Source organism: Diadema setosum, chromosome 6 (genome assembly GCF_964275005.1).
Source record: "Diadema setosum chromosome 6, eeDiaSeto1, whole genome shotgun sequence".
In the NCBI taxonomy this organism is placed as follows: Eukaryota; Metazoa; Echinodermata; class Echinoidea; order Diadematoida; family Diadematidae; genus Diadema; species Diadema setosum.
In genome coordinates this window covers 18,128,030-18,141,198 of record NC_092690.1, presented here as the reverse complement: position 1 = coordinate 18,141,198, position 13,169 = coordinate 18,128,030, and the positions used below count along the sequence as shown (strand labels likewise).

Below are 13,169 nucleotides of genomic sequence, written 5' to 3'. Positions count from 1 at the left end.
CCAACGTTCTCCTTCCCCTTGATAGCTTCGATCCGATAACGGAACGGCTGCAGAGCGAGAGCCCACCTCATCACTCGTCCGTTGGCGAGCTTCCCTCGACGCATAGCAAGAAGGGGCTCGTGGTCGACTTCGAGGACGAACTCCTTGCCGTAGAGATAGGGCTCGAACTTCTGCACTGCCCATATGACAGCAAGACACTCTCTTTCAATCGTCGAGTATCTTCGCTCTCGATCGAGCAACTTCTTGCTAGCAAACGCTACTGGGAACTTTTCGCCGTCAAATTCCTGAAGTAGCACAGCACCGATTCCGTTCTCCGAAGCGTCAGTTCGGATTACGAAGGTGCGATCGACGTCTGGGAGGTGCAAAATGGGCGCATTTGCAATCCTCCCCTTTAGACACTTGAACGCATTTTCTTGCGCTTCCCCCCATCTCACATGGTTTGGTTCCCCCTTCCGAGTCAGATCGGTGAGGGGTACCGCGAGGGCCGCGAAGTTCGGCACAAACTCTCTGTAATAGTTCGCTAGGCCGAGGAATGAGCGGAGTTGCCGCTTGGTTCGCGGTCGTTCTGCCTGCTTGATGGCCTCTACCTTCTCGGTCCGCGGCTGGATCTTGCCTCTGCCGAGTTGATGTCCAAGAAACTCGAGGCTCTCTTGCCCGAGCAAACACTTCGACGGTTTTGCCTTCAGACCTGCTTGGCGAAGACGCTTGAAAAGCTCTCGCAGAACCTCCAGGTGTCTCTCCCACGTGGTGGTGTGCACTAAGATGTCGTCAATGAAATTGTGCACGCACTCCATCCCTCGAAGAAGCTGTCGCATGATTCGGCTAAAACTGGCCGGGGCGTTTATCAACCCGAACGGCATGGTTCGGAATTGGTATAGGCCGTTTGGCGTCACGAACGCCGTGAGGGGCTTAGCCCTCTCTGTAAGCGGAACCTGCCAGTAGCCTTTGGTCAGGTCTAGCTTATTGAAATAATTGTCGTTCGCCAGTTGGGCGAAGATCTCATCTTGGTCGGGAATAGGCTCGGCATCTGGTACCGTGACCAAGTTGAGTTTGCGAAAATCGCAACAAAACCTGTTCGTACCATCCGATTTTTTCACCAATACTATCGGTGAAGCGTAAGGCGACGATGATGCTTCGATCACTCCGAGATCGAGCATTTCCTTTACCTCGTCGTCGACTACTCCACGGAGAGCATGCGGAAGTGGGTAAGGCCGGGACTTGATCGGTCGTGGATCAGTTAACTCGATGTCGTGGCACCCTAGATTCGTCACGCCAGGCAGATCAGTCAGGATATCGGGAAAAGTTTCCGATTAGTCTCCTCAACTGTCGGCTCTGTTCGTCAGATAGAGTGCTGCCCAACTTCACGTCGGCTACCGTCTGCGTCTGCTTGAGTGTTGGCGTCTGGATGAGGTGCTCATTCGACGTGGGGTCGGGGCCGAGGTCGTCGACGTCCTCGTCTTTCTCGTCTTCCTCGATGACGGATACGCCAGCGACGTCGTGGCTTACCAGTCCTGCTGCATCCTCGTCGTGGCGGCGATGATACTGCTTGAGCAGGTTGGCATGAAACGTCGTCGTCCTCGTCCCGAGGTCGATCCGGTAGTCGAGCTTTCCAATCTTGCCTACTACCTTAAAGGGGCCCTTCCAATGCATTAAGAGCTTGTTGTGGTCGGTTGGTAGCAGCAATAGTACCTCATCTCCGACTTTGAATGACCTGGGTCTTGCCTTCCTGTTGTACTGCTCTCTGTACCTGTCATGGGACTGTCTCAGATGTTCATGCACCAATTTGCATGTGTCCTCCAGTTTCTCTCTGAGATCCATGACATACTGATATGTCGATTTTGTTTCCGGTTCTGGGTTGTCGTCGGTCCATATCTCCTTAACAATCATCAGAGGTCCGCGTACGGCTCGTCCGTACAGGAGTTCAAACGGCGCAAATCCCGTACTCGCCTGCGGAGCCTCTCTGTAAGCAAACAACAACGCGTCAATGTACCGATCCCAATCCTGGGGACGCTCTTCGCACATTTTCTTCAACATCTGTTTCATGGTCCCGTTGAACTTTTCCACTAGACCATTACAGGCCGGGTGGTACGGAGTGGTGGTGATGTGGCGGATGGACATCAGTCTACTCACCTCCTTCATTACGTCGGACATGAACTGCGTTCCGCGATCCGTTAACATCTCATGCGGGAAGCCAACTCGTGAGAAAATCGTGAACAATGCTTCCGCGACTGACGTGGTGTCGATGTTTCTAAGGGGTACTGCTTCAGGATAACGAGTGGCATAGTCCATGAGTGTCAGTATGTATCTGTTCCCGCGTGACGTCACCGGCACGATCGGACCCACAAGGTCTACTGCCACGCGATGAAATGGTTCGTCTATCAAAGGCGTGGTTCCGAGGGGGACTTTGCTCACCTTCCCTTTCTGCAAAGAACGCTGACACACATCGCAGGATCTGCAGTACCTGACTGTGTCTGCTCCAATGCCGGGCCAGAAGAAGTTTTGCAAAATCCGCTCCGTTGTCTTGTGTGCGCCGAGATGGCCTCCGAGTATCGACTGGTGTGCTAGACTCAGAATCTGACGTCGATATTTGCGAGGAACCACTAATTGGTCCGACACTTCCTGCCGCTCGCCGCATCCTGCTTTAAACTCGCGATACAGCAAGCCCTTTTTCGCAATGAAGCGTGACTGATTCCCATTTCGGCTCGTCTTCACCTCACTACTCTCCGCTTGTTGTCGAATTTTCTCCAACGATTCATCGTTGCTCTGCTCATGACGAAACTCATCAGCTGTTGCGATGTCGGCCTGTCGTGGCACCTTCATCGCTCGTTGAGGTTTGGCTGCCTCCCTGCGCTGCGCCCTAGTCTCCACGGCTAGCCCACTATCCGCCTGCCAGCTGCTATTCGGGTCGTTAGGCTCCCGAACACCTGCAACATTACCCAGAATAACATCGTACACAGGGTTATTTATGCACAGTACTTCTAGCTCACCAACGAAGAAGGGAGAATCGATCATGACTGTGGCGACTGGGAACTGCTTCTCGGAGCCGTCGATCAGGATGCATGTCCGTTGTGATCCGGTCATCTGATCTGCTCTCACCAATTCCATGCGCACCACTGCTGTCGAGCAGCCGCTGTCACGTAGTACGTCAACGTGCGTCCCGTTTACTATGCCCTTCCTCACTGGCATAGCTCTAACTGGTTGCGCTCCACACGCAACGCTCATCAGAGGCAGATCCGGGTCCGCTATCCGGATATCCGGATTTGGCTCTGCACAGGAAAAACATGAATCGATTACTAGGCATGAGTTACCGTGCTCTGACTTTTGGCGCTTACCCTCTGAACCGCTGCTATGAGTCGAAACCGGGCCATCTGTCTCATCCGGTCGACCTGCCTTTGCTCCGGTTCGCACTTCCGGAGTGCGGTTGTCGGGCTTCTTGCCGTCAACTTTCCGGTTCTGATCCGGTTTCTGTCCACCACTGATTCCGACTGCAGCCTTTTCTTTCCTGGTCTCTCGGCTTCTGCAATACCTGGCGATATGCCCCTTCTTTCCGCAGATGAAGCATCCGTCAGGGCGGGGAGTCGTTGCTCCTCCCGGTTGGGGTCGAGCATTACCTGTGGAAATGTTAGCACGAGATTCAGGTGTAACGTGACTTCGGGACTTACCACCCGTCTGCCCTCCGAGATGCCATCCGGAGCGGGCTTCAATGTACCTGTCAGCGATATCCACGAAGTCGTCTATGTCAGTCGGCTGTCTCTCTTTGATGAACGTCTCCATATCCTTGGAGCAGACGTTATAGAACTGCTCGATGAGCACCAGTTGCACCATCTCCTCGAAGGTTGGCTTGTGGCCGGATAGTTCCAACCATTTCTCGAGATAGCTCCGTATCCGTATCACAAACTGCGCTGCTGTCTCTCCCGTTTCCGGCTTTGCCCCACGGAATTTCCGTCTGAAGCCGTCGCTAGTGAGAGAGTAGCGCTTGAGTACTGCGGCCTTTACTCGGTCGTAGTCTTGTGCCTCGTCGTCATCCAGTCTCGAGTATGTGTCTAATGCTTTACCTGTCAAAAGAGCACTCAAATGAACGGCCCACACATCACGTGGCCAGTGCTGAGCATTAGCGTATCGTTCAAACCTGTGTAAATACACATCTAGATTATCTTTCCCACACTGAAATGCTGGAAGTTTTGGAGCCCTAACTGTATTTGTTTGAACTCGGTTACTACCTCCCTCTTCTAACCTAGCCTGTTCTAACTTAAGTTTCAGTTCAGTCAGTTCCTTTTCTTCCTTCATCCTCTGCCGTTCTTCCGCTCGTGCCTCTCTCGCCTTGTCCTGTTCCGCCTTAATAAACTCCTGCAACTCTGTCCCCTCTAACCCTAAGGTCTGCCCTACCTTGGCTAACTTTTCTAGATCCATCACAATCACTCTCTTACTCTCGCATAGGGTTGACTTACCAACAGAGCCTCACCGGCAGAACATATACCCGGCACTTCCAAAAGCAGACGAGCGCGCGGATGACGGTGCTTTCCCGGTGGACACAGGCCGGAAGAAGAACTAAGTGGAAGCTGAAACACAATCAAAATCTCCGCAAAATTATACACTAAATTATCAGGCTACAATTACAACTATATACTCAAGCAGTAATTGAATTGCTATCTCCTGGGAGAGATAAATCAAAACTACCGAGACAATAGTGTCACCTATCCGATACCCCCTCTAACAATTTAGAATTATTTCGATAGGTCCCTTCGTGGTCGCCAATTATTGTCAAAGGTTTCTCGGAAGACGACCGCAATAATAAACTGAACACAGCAAATTATCGTTTCAAATCAATTGTGTCATCCGACTCTTTTATTTAACCAAAGTGGGCGCAATGTGGGATGTTGTCTCCCGAATGTCAATACAAAGTCACCGAAAGAAAAATGTTTTCGGGAAGAAAAATGCAAGACAAAACTACATGTATATAAATAAATGGTTTTATGGTATCCTCATTTCGAATAAGCCCCTATATGAGCACGTGCATTTCTACGTATGAAAAAAACCCTATGAATAAAGTCCCTACATAATTATCTAAGGCACTTTCACGTTGTCAATAACCGCGCGATGACTGTACAGTGTTGCTCAGGCGAAGCCGGATCCTGGCGTCGGATACGCGGTTCACGCGAGGTGGCTGACGCCGGTTCCTGCAGTCCGTCGCGGCGTGAAGTGTATACGGGTGTGGCAGCACGGCGTGGCCGGATACACACGGTCGATTGGCGTGGGTATTGTCCGGTTCGCGTGTGTCTGCCTGTTTCTGTTCACAGCTGGGCGTGGGATTACTCGACGACTCAAAGACTACTGGGCGGTATTCGCCTCCGGATACGTCCTCGGACAAGTCCGGATACTCAGTGCCTGGATACGGACGGAGCTTCTCGGTCCCTTTTCCTTTTTTGAGTGACGGCCAGCGGTGTCTACGGGGAATGCACCAAGCGACGCAGCCGAATTAGATGCAATGATGCTCAGGCCCTGTTCTTGGCTTGTCAACCCGTCTGCGCACCTTCTCGCCAGCAAGCCTCAAATGCAACTGTTCACTCTCACTGCTCACTCACTTCACACTCACACCCTAACCATACATTCCTGTCACATACTATTCAAATCGTATTTAAATTATTATTCCAAAATATTTGTCTACATCTCACCAGCTCCCTCTATCGACACCAAAACAAAATATACTCTATCACCAATGTCAGATTCATTTTGACAAATATGGTGAAGTTCATATGTCATCTCATGATTTGTCTCATACACCTAACGTTGCTGTAGATGATTGTGTGAGAAGCAGTGATGTGTACAATTATAACATGAATCCAATATTTCATGCCATTAATGTTGCTCTTAGCTTGTCAAAGCCAGATTAATGAGGTTAATGTGGAACAGAAAGTGCTGGATGATAGGACCAGACTCACTTATCTCATCCAGTACTGCTCGGGTGAGGCCCGCAACAGCATCGAGAACTGTGTTCTCATTGAACCACGTGAGGGTTACGCCGAAGCGAATAGGATTTTGAGAGAGCAGTTTGTACAACCGCACGTGGTGGCGAACGCTCACTTGGATAAGATCCTGAAACGTTCACAAGTCAAGCAGAACGACCATGCAGGACTGTGGGACTGTGGGATGGTTCTAGCCAAGATGGGATATCTCGCTGATGCAAATGGCTCTGGGACACTACTCAAAATTCAACATCTGTTACCCGTTCACCTTCAAGCAGAATGGGCGAGAAGAGCCCATGCCATGATGGTGAGATGTGTTGTGCCCAACTTCGACTTGATGACAACGTTTGTAGAAGAATCCGCCCACTTGGAAAGCAACATCTTTGGACGAAATATTGGGAAAGCGATTCCAAAGAATGATAAGTCGATGAAGAAAGAAACACGACCCAGAGGGACAGCGTTTGCAACTCAGAGGGTCGATGAGAACTCATCACGTCCAGTCCAAGGCAGTCGTGATCGTCCTGAAAGGAAATGTCCTTGCTGTCAAGGAAAAGAAAGAAGTAGATGACAGACGAGACGTAGATAGGAAAGCCAGATTGTGCTTCAATTGCCTACGGCCATTTCACTTGGCTGTAGGCTGTCTTTCCAAAGCTCGCTGTGAAGTCACTGACTGTGGTAAGAAGCATGATGCTCTTCTGCACACAACATCCAATCCTAGTCGGAACTCTCCTCGAGAAGAGAACCAAGGGGACAGTACAAGGCAAGAAAACCAACAAGGGGTAAAGCAAGATAACCCAAGCTCTTCAAGTCGTAGTCAAGGAGACGAAAGGTCGGGTCGGTCATTCACCGCTCACTCCTCAAGAGGCAAGATCTGTCTGAGAGTCATACCTGTACAGGTTGGAGGAAATTGGAGGCAAACTACAACCTGGGCCTTATTAGACGAAGGCAGTGACGTTTCGCTTTGCAACAAGGGTCTTGTCGACAAGCTAGGTCTCACTGGGACGGAAAGAAGCTTCAGGCTGTCTACAGTGGACCAGACAGGAGCAAACAAACGCGGCCTTTAAGTTTCCATGACAGTCCAAGGAGTTATGGGCCAAGAAACATTGACACTGGACAATGCTTGGACTGTAGACAGTCTCCCAGTCGCCGACGAATGTTTCCCCAACTCAGCAGATGTAAAAGAATGGTCACATCTAAATGACATCACCCTTCCTTCCATGGATCAAGGAGAAGTGGAGCTACTAGTGGGAGCAGATACCCCAGAAGCATTCTGGAATTTGGAACAGAGAGTCGGTAAACCGAAAGAACCCTATGCAGTTCGAACTCCACTAGGGTGGACGCTTATGGGTTCTGTGTCCGAGAAGCAACAATCCACGACAAGTTTCCATGCGAATTTTACTCGCCTTGAAGACGACTCTCTCGAACAACAGTTGAAACAGTTCTGGAGGGTGAACTTTGGCGGGTATCTCAATCAGGACAATGTTGGAGATTCCGTTGAAGATCTTCGAGCACTGAAGGTGATGAAGGAATCTGCAGTGTTGGTAGATGGTCACTATCAAGTTGCTCTACCGTGGCGCAGTTTTCCACCTGTCCTGCCAAACAATCGTCGTTTGGCGGAGGCCAGACTTGGTTACTTGAAGAAAAGGTTGGAAAAGAATGAAGCCCTACGTGAGAAGTACGTAGAGACAGTCAGCGACTACATAGCCAAAGGGTATGCAAAGGAAGTCGAGTGCATACCGTCGGATGTATCAGCTGAGAGCGCCACCCAAAAAGAAGCTTCAAATGAGCCAGTATGGTATCTCCCACACCACGCTGTAGTTCATCCCCGTAAGAAAGACAAAGTCCGCGTTGTGTTTGATTGTGCGGCGAGATATGGAGGAACTTCACTCAATGAACAATTGCTCCAAGGGCCGGATCTTACCAACAATCTAGTCGGCGTGCTTACGAGGTTTCGTCAGGAACATGTAGCCATAGTAGCAGCTGTTCAGTCTATGTTCCATCAAGTGAAGGTTCCACCCAGGGAAAGAAACGCCATGAGGTTCCTTTGGTGGAAAGACGGGGACTTGGCTCAGGGACCAGCTGAATACTGCATGACTGTACACCTATTCGGCGCCACGTCTTCACCTAGTTGTGCCAGTTTTGCTCTACCGAAGACTGCCGAGGATAATCGCGGACACTGACCTGAAGCAGTGACTCAAGTAGAAGGTATTCGTGACCTGCTCAGTCGTGGTGGGTTTCGGCTCAAGAATTGGTTGAGCAACGACCGCGACGTCTTAGGTTCCATACCTGAGGAAGATAGGGCAGCATCGGTGTCGAGCCTAGATATCGACGAGCTTCCTGCAGAACGCACTCTAGGAATCCTTTGGGATGTTGAAACAGACTGTTTTGGCTTCAAGGTGCATCTCCGTGAGAAGCCTGCAACGCGACGGGGAATTTTGTCGATAGCCAGTTCCCTCTATGACCCACTTGGGTTCATTGCTCCCTTTGAGCTTTAGAGGATGTAATTGACAAGTGTGGCATAAGTAAAATTACATATGCTGATGATACTCAGATTTATCTTTCATTGCCAAAAAGCACTAATTCTGATGTAGCAGTTGGTCAGATTGAATCATGCTTAGGTAAAATTCAAGATTGGTCTTTGCAAAATGGTTTGAAATTGAATCTTGAGAAAACTGAAGTTGTGCATGTAAGATCTCGTAACAAGTCCTCAACAACTTTGTCCGTCAATGTTTGCAATACTCCTGTGATGACAATTTCTAAGGCACGTGACCTTGGTGTCATTATCCAAGATGATCTTAGTATGAAAACTCACATCAATAACATATGCAAATCTGCAGCCATAGGCCTACACAGGATTGGAAAATTGAGACACTTTCTCGATAAAGCAACTACAGAAAAACTGGTTCATGCGTTTATTTTTAGTCATTTGGATAATAACAATGGTTTGCTCATTGGAGTTCCAGACTCTCACCTGAAAGGACTCCAACGGATACAAAATTCAGCCGCAAGGCTTGTAACACGCAAAAGGAAATTTGATCATATAACTCCCATTCTTCGTAGTCTTCATTGGTTGCCCATAAGAGCTCGTATCAGGTTTAAGATTTTGACCCTTGCATTCAAATGTTTTCATGGAAATGCCCCTGCATATCTCAGTGAACTCATCAAGCCATATCATCCTGGTCGTAATCTGCGCTCAAAATCAAAAAATCTCCTCTCTGAAATAAGTGTCAAATCTAAGACATATGGTGATAGGTCTTTTGGAAAAATGGCACCCTCATTATGGAATAATCTCCCTCTCAGCGTTAGATGCATTACAGATTTTGATAAATTCAAATCTGTGTTAAAAACTCACCTTTTTGACAATTGTTGATTACATGTTTGAATTAGAGAAATATGTGATAGATTTTGTTTCATTATTTTGTACACGCATAGAGACTATTTGTATGGTATTATGCGTTTCTAAGAACTGACTATTATTATTATTATTGTGCTGCCAGCCAAGAATCTCCTTCAGAAGTTGTGTAGAGTAGGATTAGGCTGGGACGAGCCTATTGGAGCCGAGGATGAGAGAGAATGGCGAAGATGGATGGAAGATATTTCCATGTTGACTGACTTGAAGCTGAGGTGCATCACTTCTGTGATGCCTCCGAAGTTGGATATGCGTCCGTTGCATACCTACGCCTGACTGACAGAACAGGACGGATACATTGTGCCTTTGTTATGGGGAAGTCGCGACTTGCTCCAGTGAAAGTAGTATCCATCCCCAGATTGGAGTTAATGGCAGCAGTGTTGGCCGTGTCCATGGATCATTTCATCAAGTCAGAGCTTGACATCCAAGTCAAAGACAGCGTCTTTTGGACTGACTCAACGTCTGTCCTTCAGTATATCCGCAGTGAAAGCAAGAGATTCAAGACGTTTGTAGCCAATCGTGTGGCAAGGATCCATGATGCCTCAGATGTGTCTCAGTGGAGATACGTAGACTCATGGTCTATTCCAAGTGACGATGGATCGCGTGGTCTGAAGGCACAGGAACTACTCAAGAACCAGCTTTGGCTTAAAGGAACAGATTTTCTGTGGAGAGACGATCACTGGCCCATTCAGCCAGAAGTCTTGGAGTTAAGAGGAGACGCTGAAGTGAAGAAAGCAGTACCAGTATATGCGCAGCAATGAGAGCTCAAGTCAGCGACCTCTTGCATAGGTACTCTTCGTGGAATCAGTTGAGCAAATCCACAGCGTGGCTTCTTCGTTTCAAGAATCTTCTCCAAGCCAAGGCAAAGGGGGAATCCACGGATGATCTAAAGAAGCCCACTCTATCTGCCGACGAATTGAAACAAGCAGAGAAAGCTATCGTGACTCTGGTGCAACGCGATGAATTCAGCGCTATCCTCGAAGAAAAGCAGATGAGCGGTACAGTCATGTCCAAGCTGAACCCAATTTTGGTGGATGGCATCATTCAAGTCGGCAGAAGACTAGAGAACGCACCACTGAATGACGAGATGAAACACCCTATCATTTTGCCCTCTGATCACCATGTGATGAAGCTCTTGATCGTTCATCACCATCACCTAGTAGGTCATTCGGAGCCGGGACGACCTGGACAGCCCTCAGAGAGAAATATTGGGTGTTGAAAGGAGGAGCAACCGTGCGAAAGGTGATAGGCAAGTGTTTCTCATGCAAGCGAAGAAATGCCAAGAAGATGGAACAATTCATGGCAGATCTTCCGAGTAGCAGGGTGACCCCAGACAAACCACCTTTCTCTTATGTGGGATTCAATTACTTTGGACCAATCATAGTGAAGCAAGGTCGTAGCCGGGTCAAACGTTACGGGTGCTTGTTTACTTGTCTGAACTGCAGAGCGGTCCACCTAGAAGTAGCAAACACTTTGGACACAGACTCGTTCATAAACGCACTGAGAAGGTTCATCAGCAGGCGAGGTCAGCCATCCAAAACCATCAGTGACAATGGGAGCAACTTTAGAGGTGCGGAACGAGAACTTCGTGAGAACTTGGAAAGTTTGAGCCAAACACGTGTGACTAACTTCCTCGCAGAGCAAGGCATTGACTCGAACTTCAATACTCCCACAGCTAGTCACATGGGCGGAGCGTGGGAACGGATGGTAAGGTCTGTTCGCAAGATACTTACCTGCTTACTTGGACAGCAAATTGTCAATGATGAAGTTCTGTCCACGCTCATGGCCGAAGTGGAGTCAATCTTGAATGCTCGGCCACTCACTCAGTTGAACCTTGACCCAAACGATGACGAACCTTTGACACCAAACCACTTGTTGATCATGCGAAAGGGCTCTAGTCTCCCCCAGGCGTCTATGATCAGAAGGACGCATATGGCAGACGCAGATGGAGACAAGTGCAATATCTCGCTTCTGTCTTTTGGAAGAGGTGGCAGAGGGAATATTTACTTCTGCTGCAAGAAAGGCAGAAGTGGAATGCCCCAAGACGGAACCTAGCTGTCAATGATTTGGTCTTGGTAGCGGATAAAACTACACCTCGCGGACAGGGTAAAGTGGTAAAGTGGGTAAAGTGGGTAAAGTGGTTGAAGTGTACCCGGGAAAGGATGGACATGTTCGACAGGCTCAAGTGAGGGTCGGAACAAGATTTTTCAAGAGGCCAATAGCAAAGCTCTGTCTGCTCGAAGCCGCTGAAACGTAGTGACATAAGTGGATGACTTAATTGCAGTCATCAGACTTGATACTCTAGCTTAAGAGTTGAATTGAATGTTTGATGTTTGTTTATTCGAAGGTTAAGCAATGCCCTTTGATATGTAAGCGCGAGTAAGCCGATTTGACAGTTATTTAAAACTTTAGTTATTTGCATTAAGTACATGCATTTGTTGTTGAACGGTTTGTATGTGTAAAGGAAGAATTTTTGCCGCCTAAAGATTGAGGTTAAATGACCATCCTGTAGGTTGCTCATTGGGGGCCGGTATGTAGCGGCAGTATTGATTTATCCAAGAAATATTTGATTGGAACAATTTAGACTATTACACCCCTTTAAAATCCAGGCCGTTACCTTGGATACACCGTCGAGTGCGCATTCCTGCGGTTGTTTGGGCACTGATCTCGCTCTGCGTACTATAGTATGCTGCATGCGTACTGACATGATAGCCACGTAAAAGACATGGGCCAAGATACAAGACACAACCGAAAAGAATAAGTTTGGATCTGTGATTGATTTACTTTAGGAACCTAAACAGTTTGGTAAGAGAAATTATGATGAAAAAAGATGAATATTTGATTGCTGTAGCTTTGTTTAATCATTTTAATATGTAGTGATATGTGTTGTGTCGTTAGCTTGTAATCGAGTTCAGAATTAAGGTTGACATAACGATTCGATACGGTGTTCGTATAAAAGTGATTACACGTAAAACAGTACGGTACGCTGTAGGTATTGACTATCGTACATGCTTCCTGCTTAGCAGGCAGGGAAGTGAAATGATGGAAGTGTGAGTGCATGATCGAAGTTTACAATACCTTGTGTACGTATGTTTTATTTAGGAATAATATAAGACTGTTTATATTCAGAAGAATATTGGGTCATGGTTATATAGGAATGAGAATCAGATTAAGGAACCTAAGTTTGTCACTTTCATAGAGTTGTATACTGTTAGATTTACACACGTACATGTACGTATACCGTACGGTCCATATAGCCCCATACATAACCGCAGTTGGAGGGCTAATTTTCCAATGTTTGTGAAGGGTTAGTTCCTTTTTTGGTGTATCATATGGATGTTGAGGCGTCAAAAAGAAAGACATTCAAGAGTTTAAAGGGAAAGATGACTTTGGATTTATTTTATTGTAAGAAAGGCAGGCTGCATTTCATGATAGTGTTGTAGGGATGCAATTGCATCATTTGAATTATGTGAGTGATAGAGATAAAGGTCACTTCATAATGTACACTTTGTTTGAATGATGAAAGTAAACAAAGTATGATAGAGTTAGGTCATTTAGAGCAATATTATTTCGTGGTGCAGTGTATTTGTACACTGAGAAATGCAGTACCATATTATCAAATATTGAGTCAGAACATGTCTCTGCAAGACGTTCATGTGTTAATGTTTATGACCGAACATTTGCATATTTAGTGCACCGCAGGTGGTTGCTGCATATGGTTGCATGCATTTGGGTTAACAGTGTAAGGTTGTTATTGTTGTTTGTGTTAGTTGCACAAATTGAAAGATGTTTTGATT

The 13,169-nt window shown here is 47.5% G+C and overlaps 5 protein-coding genes across 5 annotated transcripts; 4 read left to right on the top strand and 1 right to left on the bottom strand.

Moving 5' to 3' along the window:
• Positions 1-1,281: 1,281 nt before the first annotated feature.
• On the bottom strand, positions 1,282-4,410 carry LOC140229591 (uncharacterized). Its single transcript, XM_072309836.1, has one exon. It carries the CDS (start codon positions 4,408-4,410, stop codon positions 1,282-1,284), a length of 3,129 nt encoding a protein of 1,042 aa, XP_072165937.1.
• A 2,641-nt stretch (positions 4,411-7,051) lies between these two features.
• Positions 7,052-8,143, top strand: LOC140229590 (uncharacterized). Its single transcript, XM_072309835.1, has one exon. The coding sequence runs from the start codon at positions 7,052-7,054 to the stop codon at positions 8,141-8,143; it is 1,092 nt and encodes a 363-aa protein (XP_072165936.1).
• Positions 8,144-9,740: 1,597 nt separating this feature from the next.
• Positions 9,741-10,133, top strand: LOC140229589 (uncharacterized). Its single transcript, XM_072309834.1, has one exon. The coding sequence runs from the start codon at positions 9,741-9,743 to the stop codon at positions 10,131-10,133; it is 393 nt and encodes a 130-aa protein (XP_072165935.1).
• LOC140229588 (uncharacterized) lies at positions 10,130-10,591 on the top strand. Its single transcript, XM_072309833.1, has one exon. It carries the CDS (start codon positions 10,130-10,132, stop codon positions 10,589-10,591), a length of 462 nt encoding a protein of 153 aa, XP_072165934.1.
• Positions 10,592-10,659: 68 nt separating this feature from the next.
• Positions 10,660-11,427, top strand: LOC140229587 (uncharacterized). The gene has a single exon (XM_072309832.1). The coding sequence runs from the start codon at positions 10,660-10,662 to the stop codon at positions 11,425-11,427; it is 768 nt and encodes a 255-aa protein (XP_072165933.1).
• Positions 11,428-13,169: the final 1,742 nt, after the last annotated feature.

Excerpts from the sequence above, each read along its gene's own strand:
- LOC140229591 (XM_072309836.1), bottom strand. The coding sequence starts at position 4,410 with ATGGATCTAGAAAAGTTAGCCAAGGTAGGGCAGACCTTAGGGTTAGAG.
- LOC140229590 (XM_072309835.1), top strand. The coding sequence starts at position 7,052 with ATGGGCCAAGAAACATTGACACTGGACAATGCTTGGACTGTAGACAGT.
- LOC140229589 (XM_072309834.1), top strand. The coding sequence starts at position 9,741 with ATGGCAGCAGTGTTGGCCGTGTCCATGGATCATTTCATCAAGTCAGAG.
- LOC140229588 (XM_072309833.1), top strand. The coding sequence starts at position 10,130 with ATGAGAGCTCAAGTCAGCGACCTCTTGCATAGGTACTCTTCGTGGAAT.
- LOC140229587 (XM_072309832.1), top strand. The coding sequence starts at position 10,660 with ATGGAACAATTCATGGCAGATCTTCCGAGTAGCAGGGTGACCCCAGAC.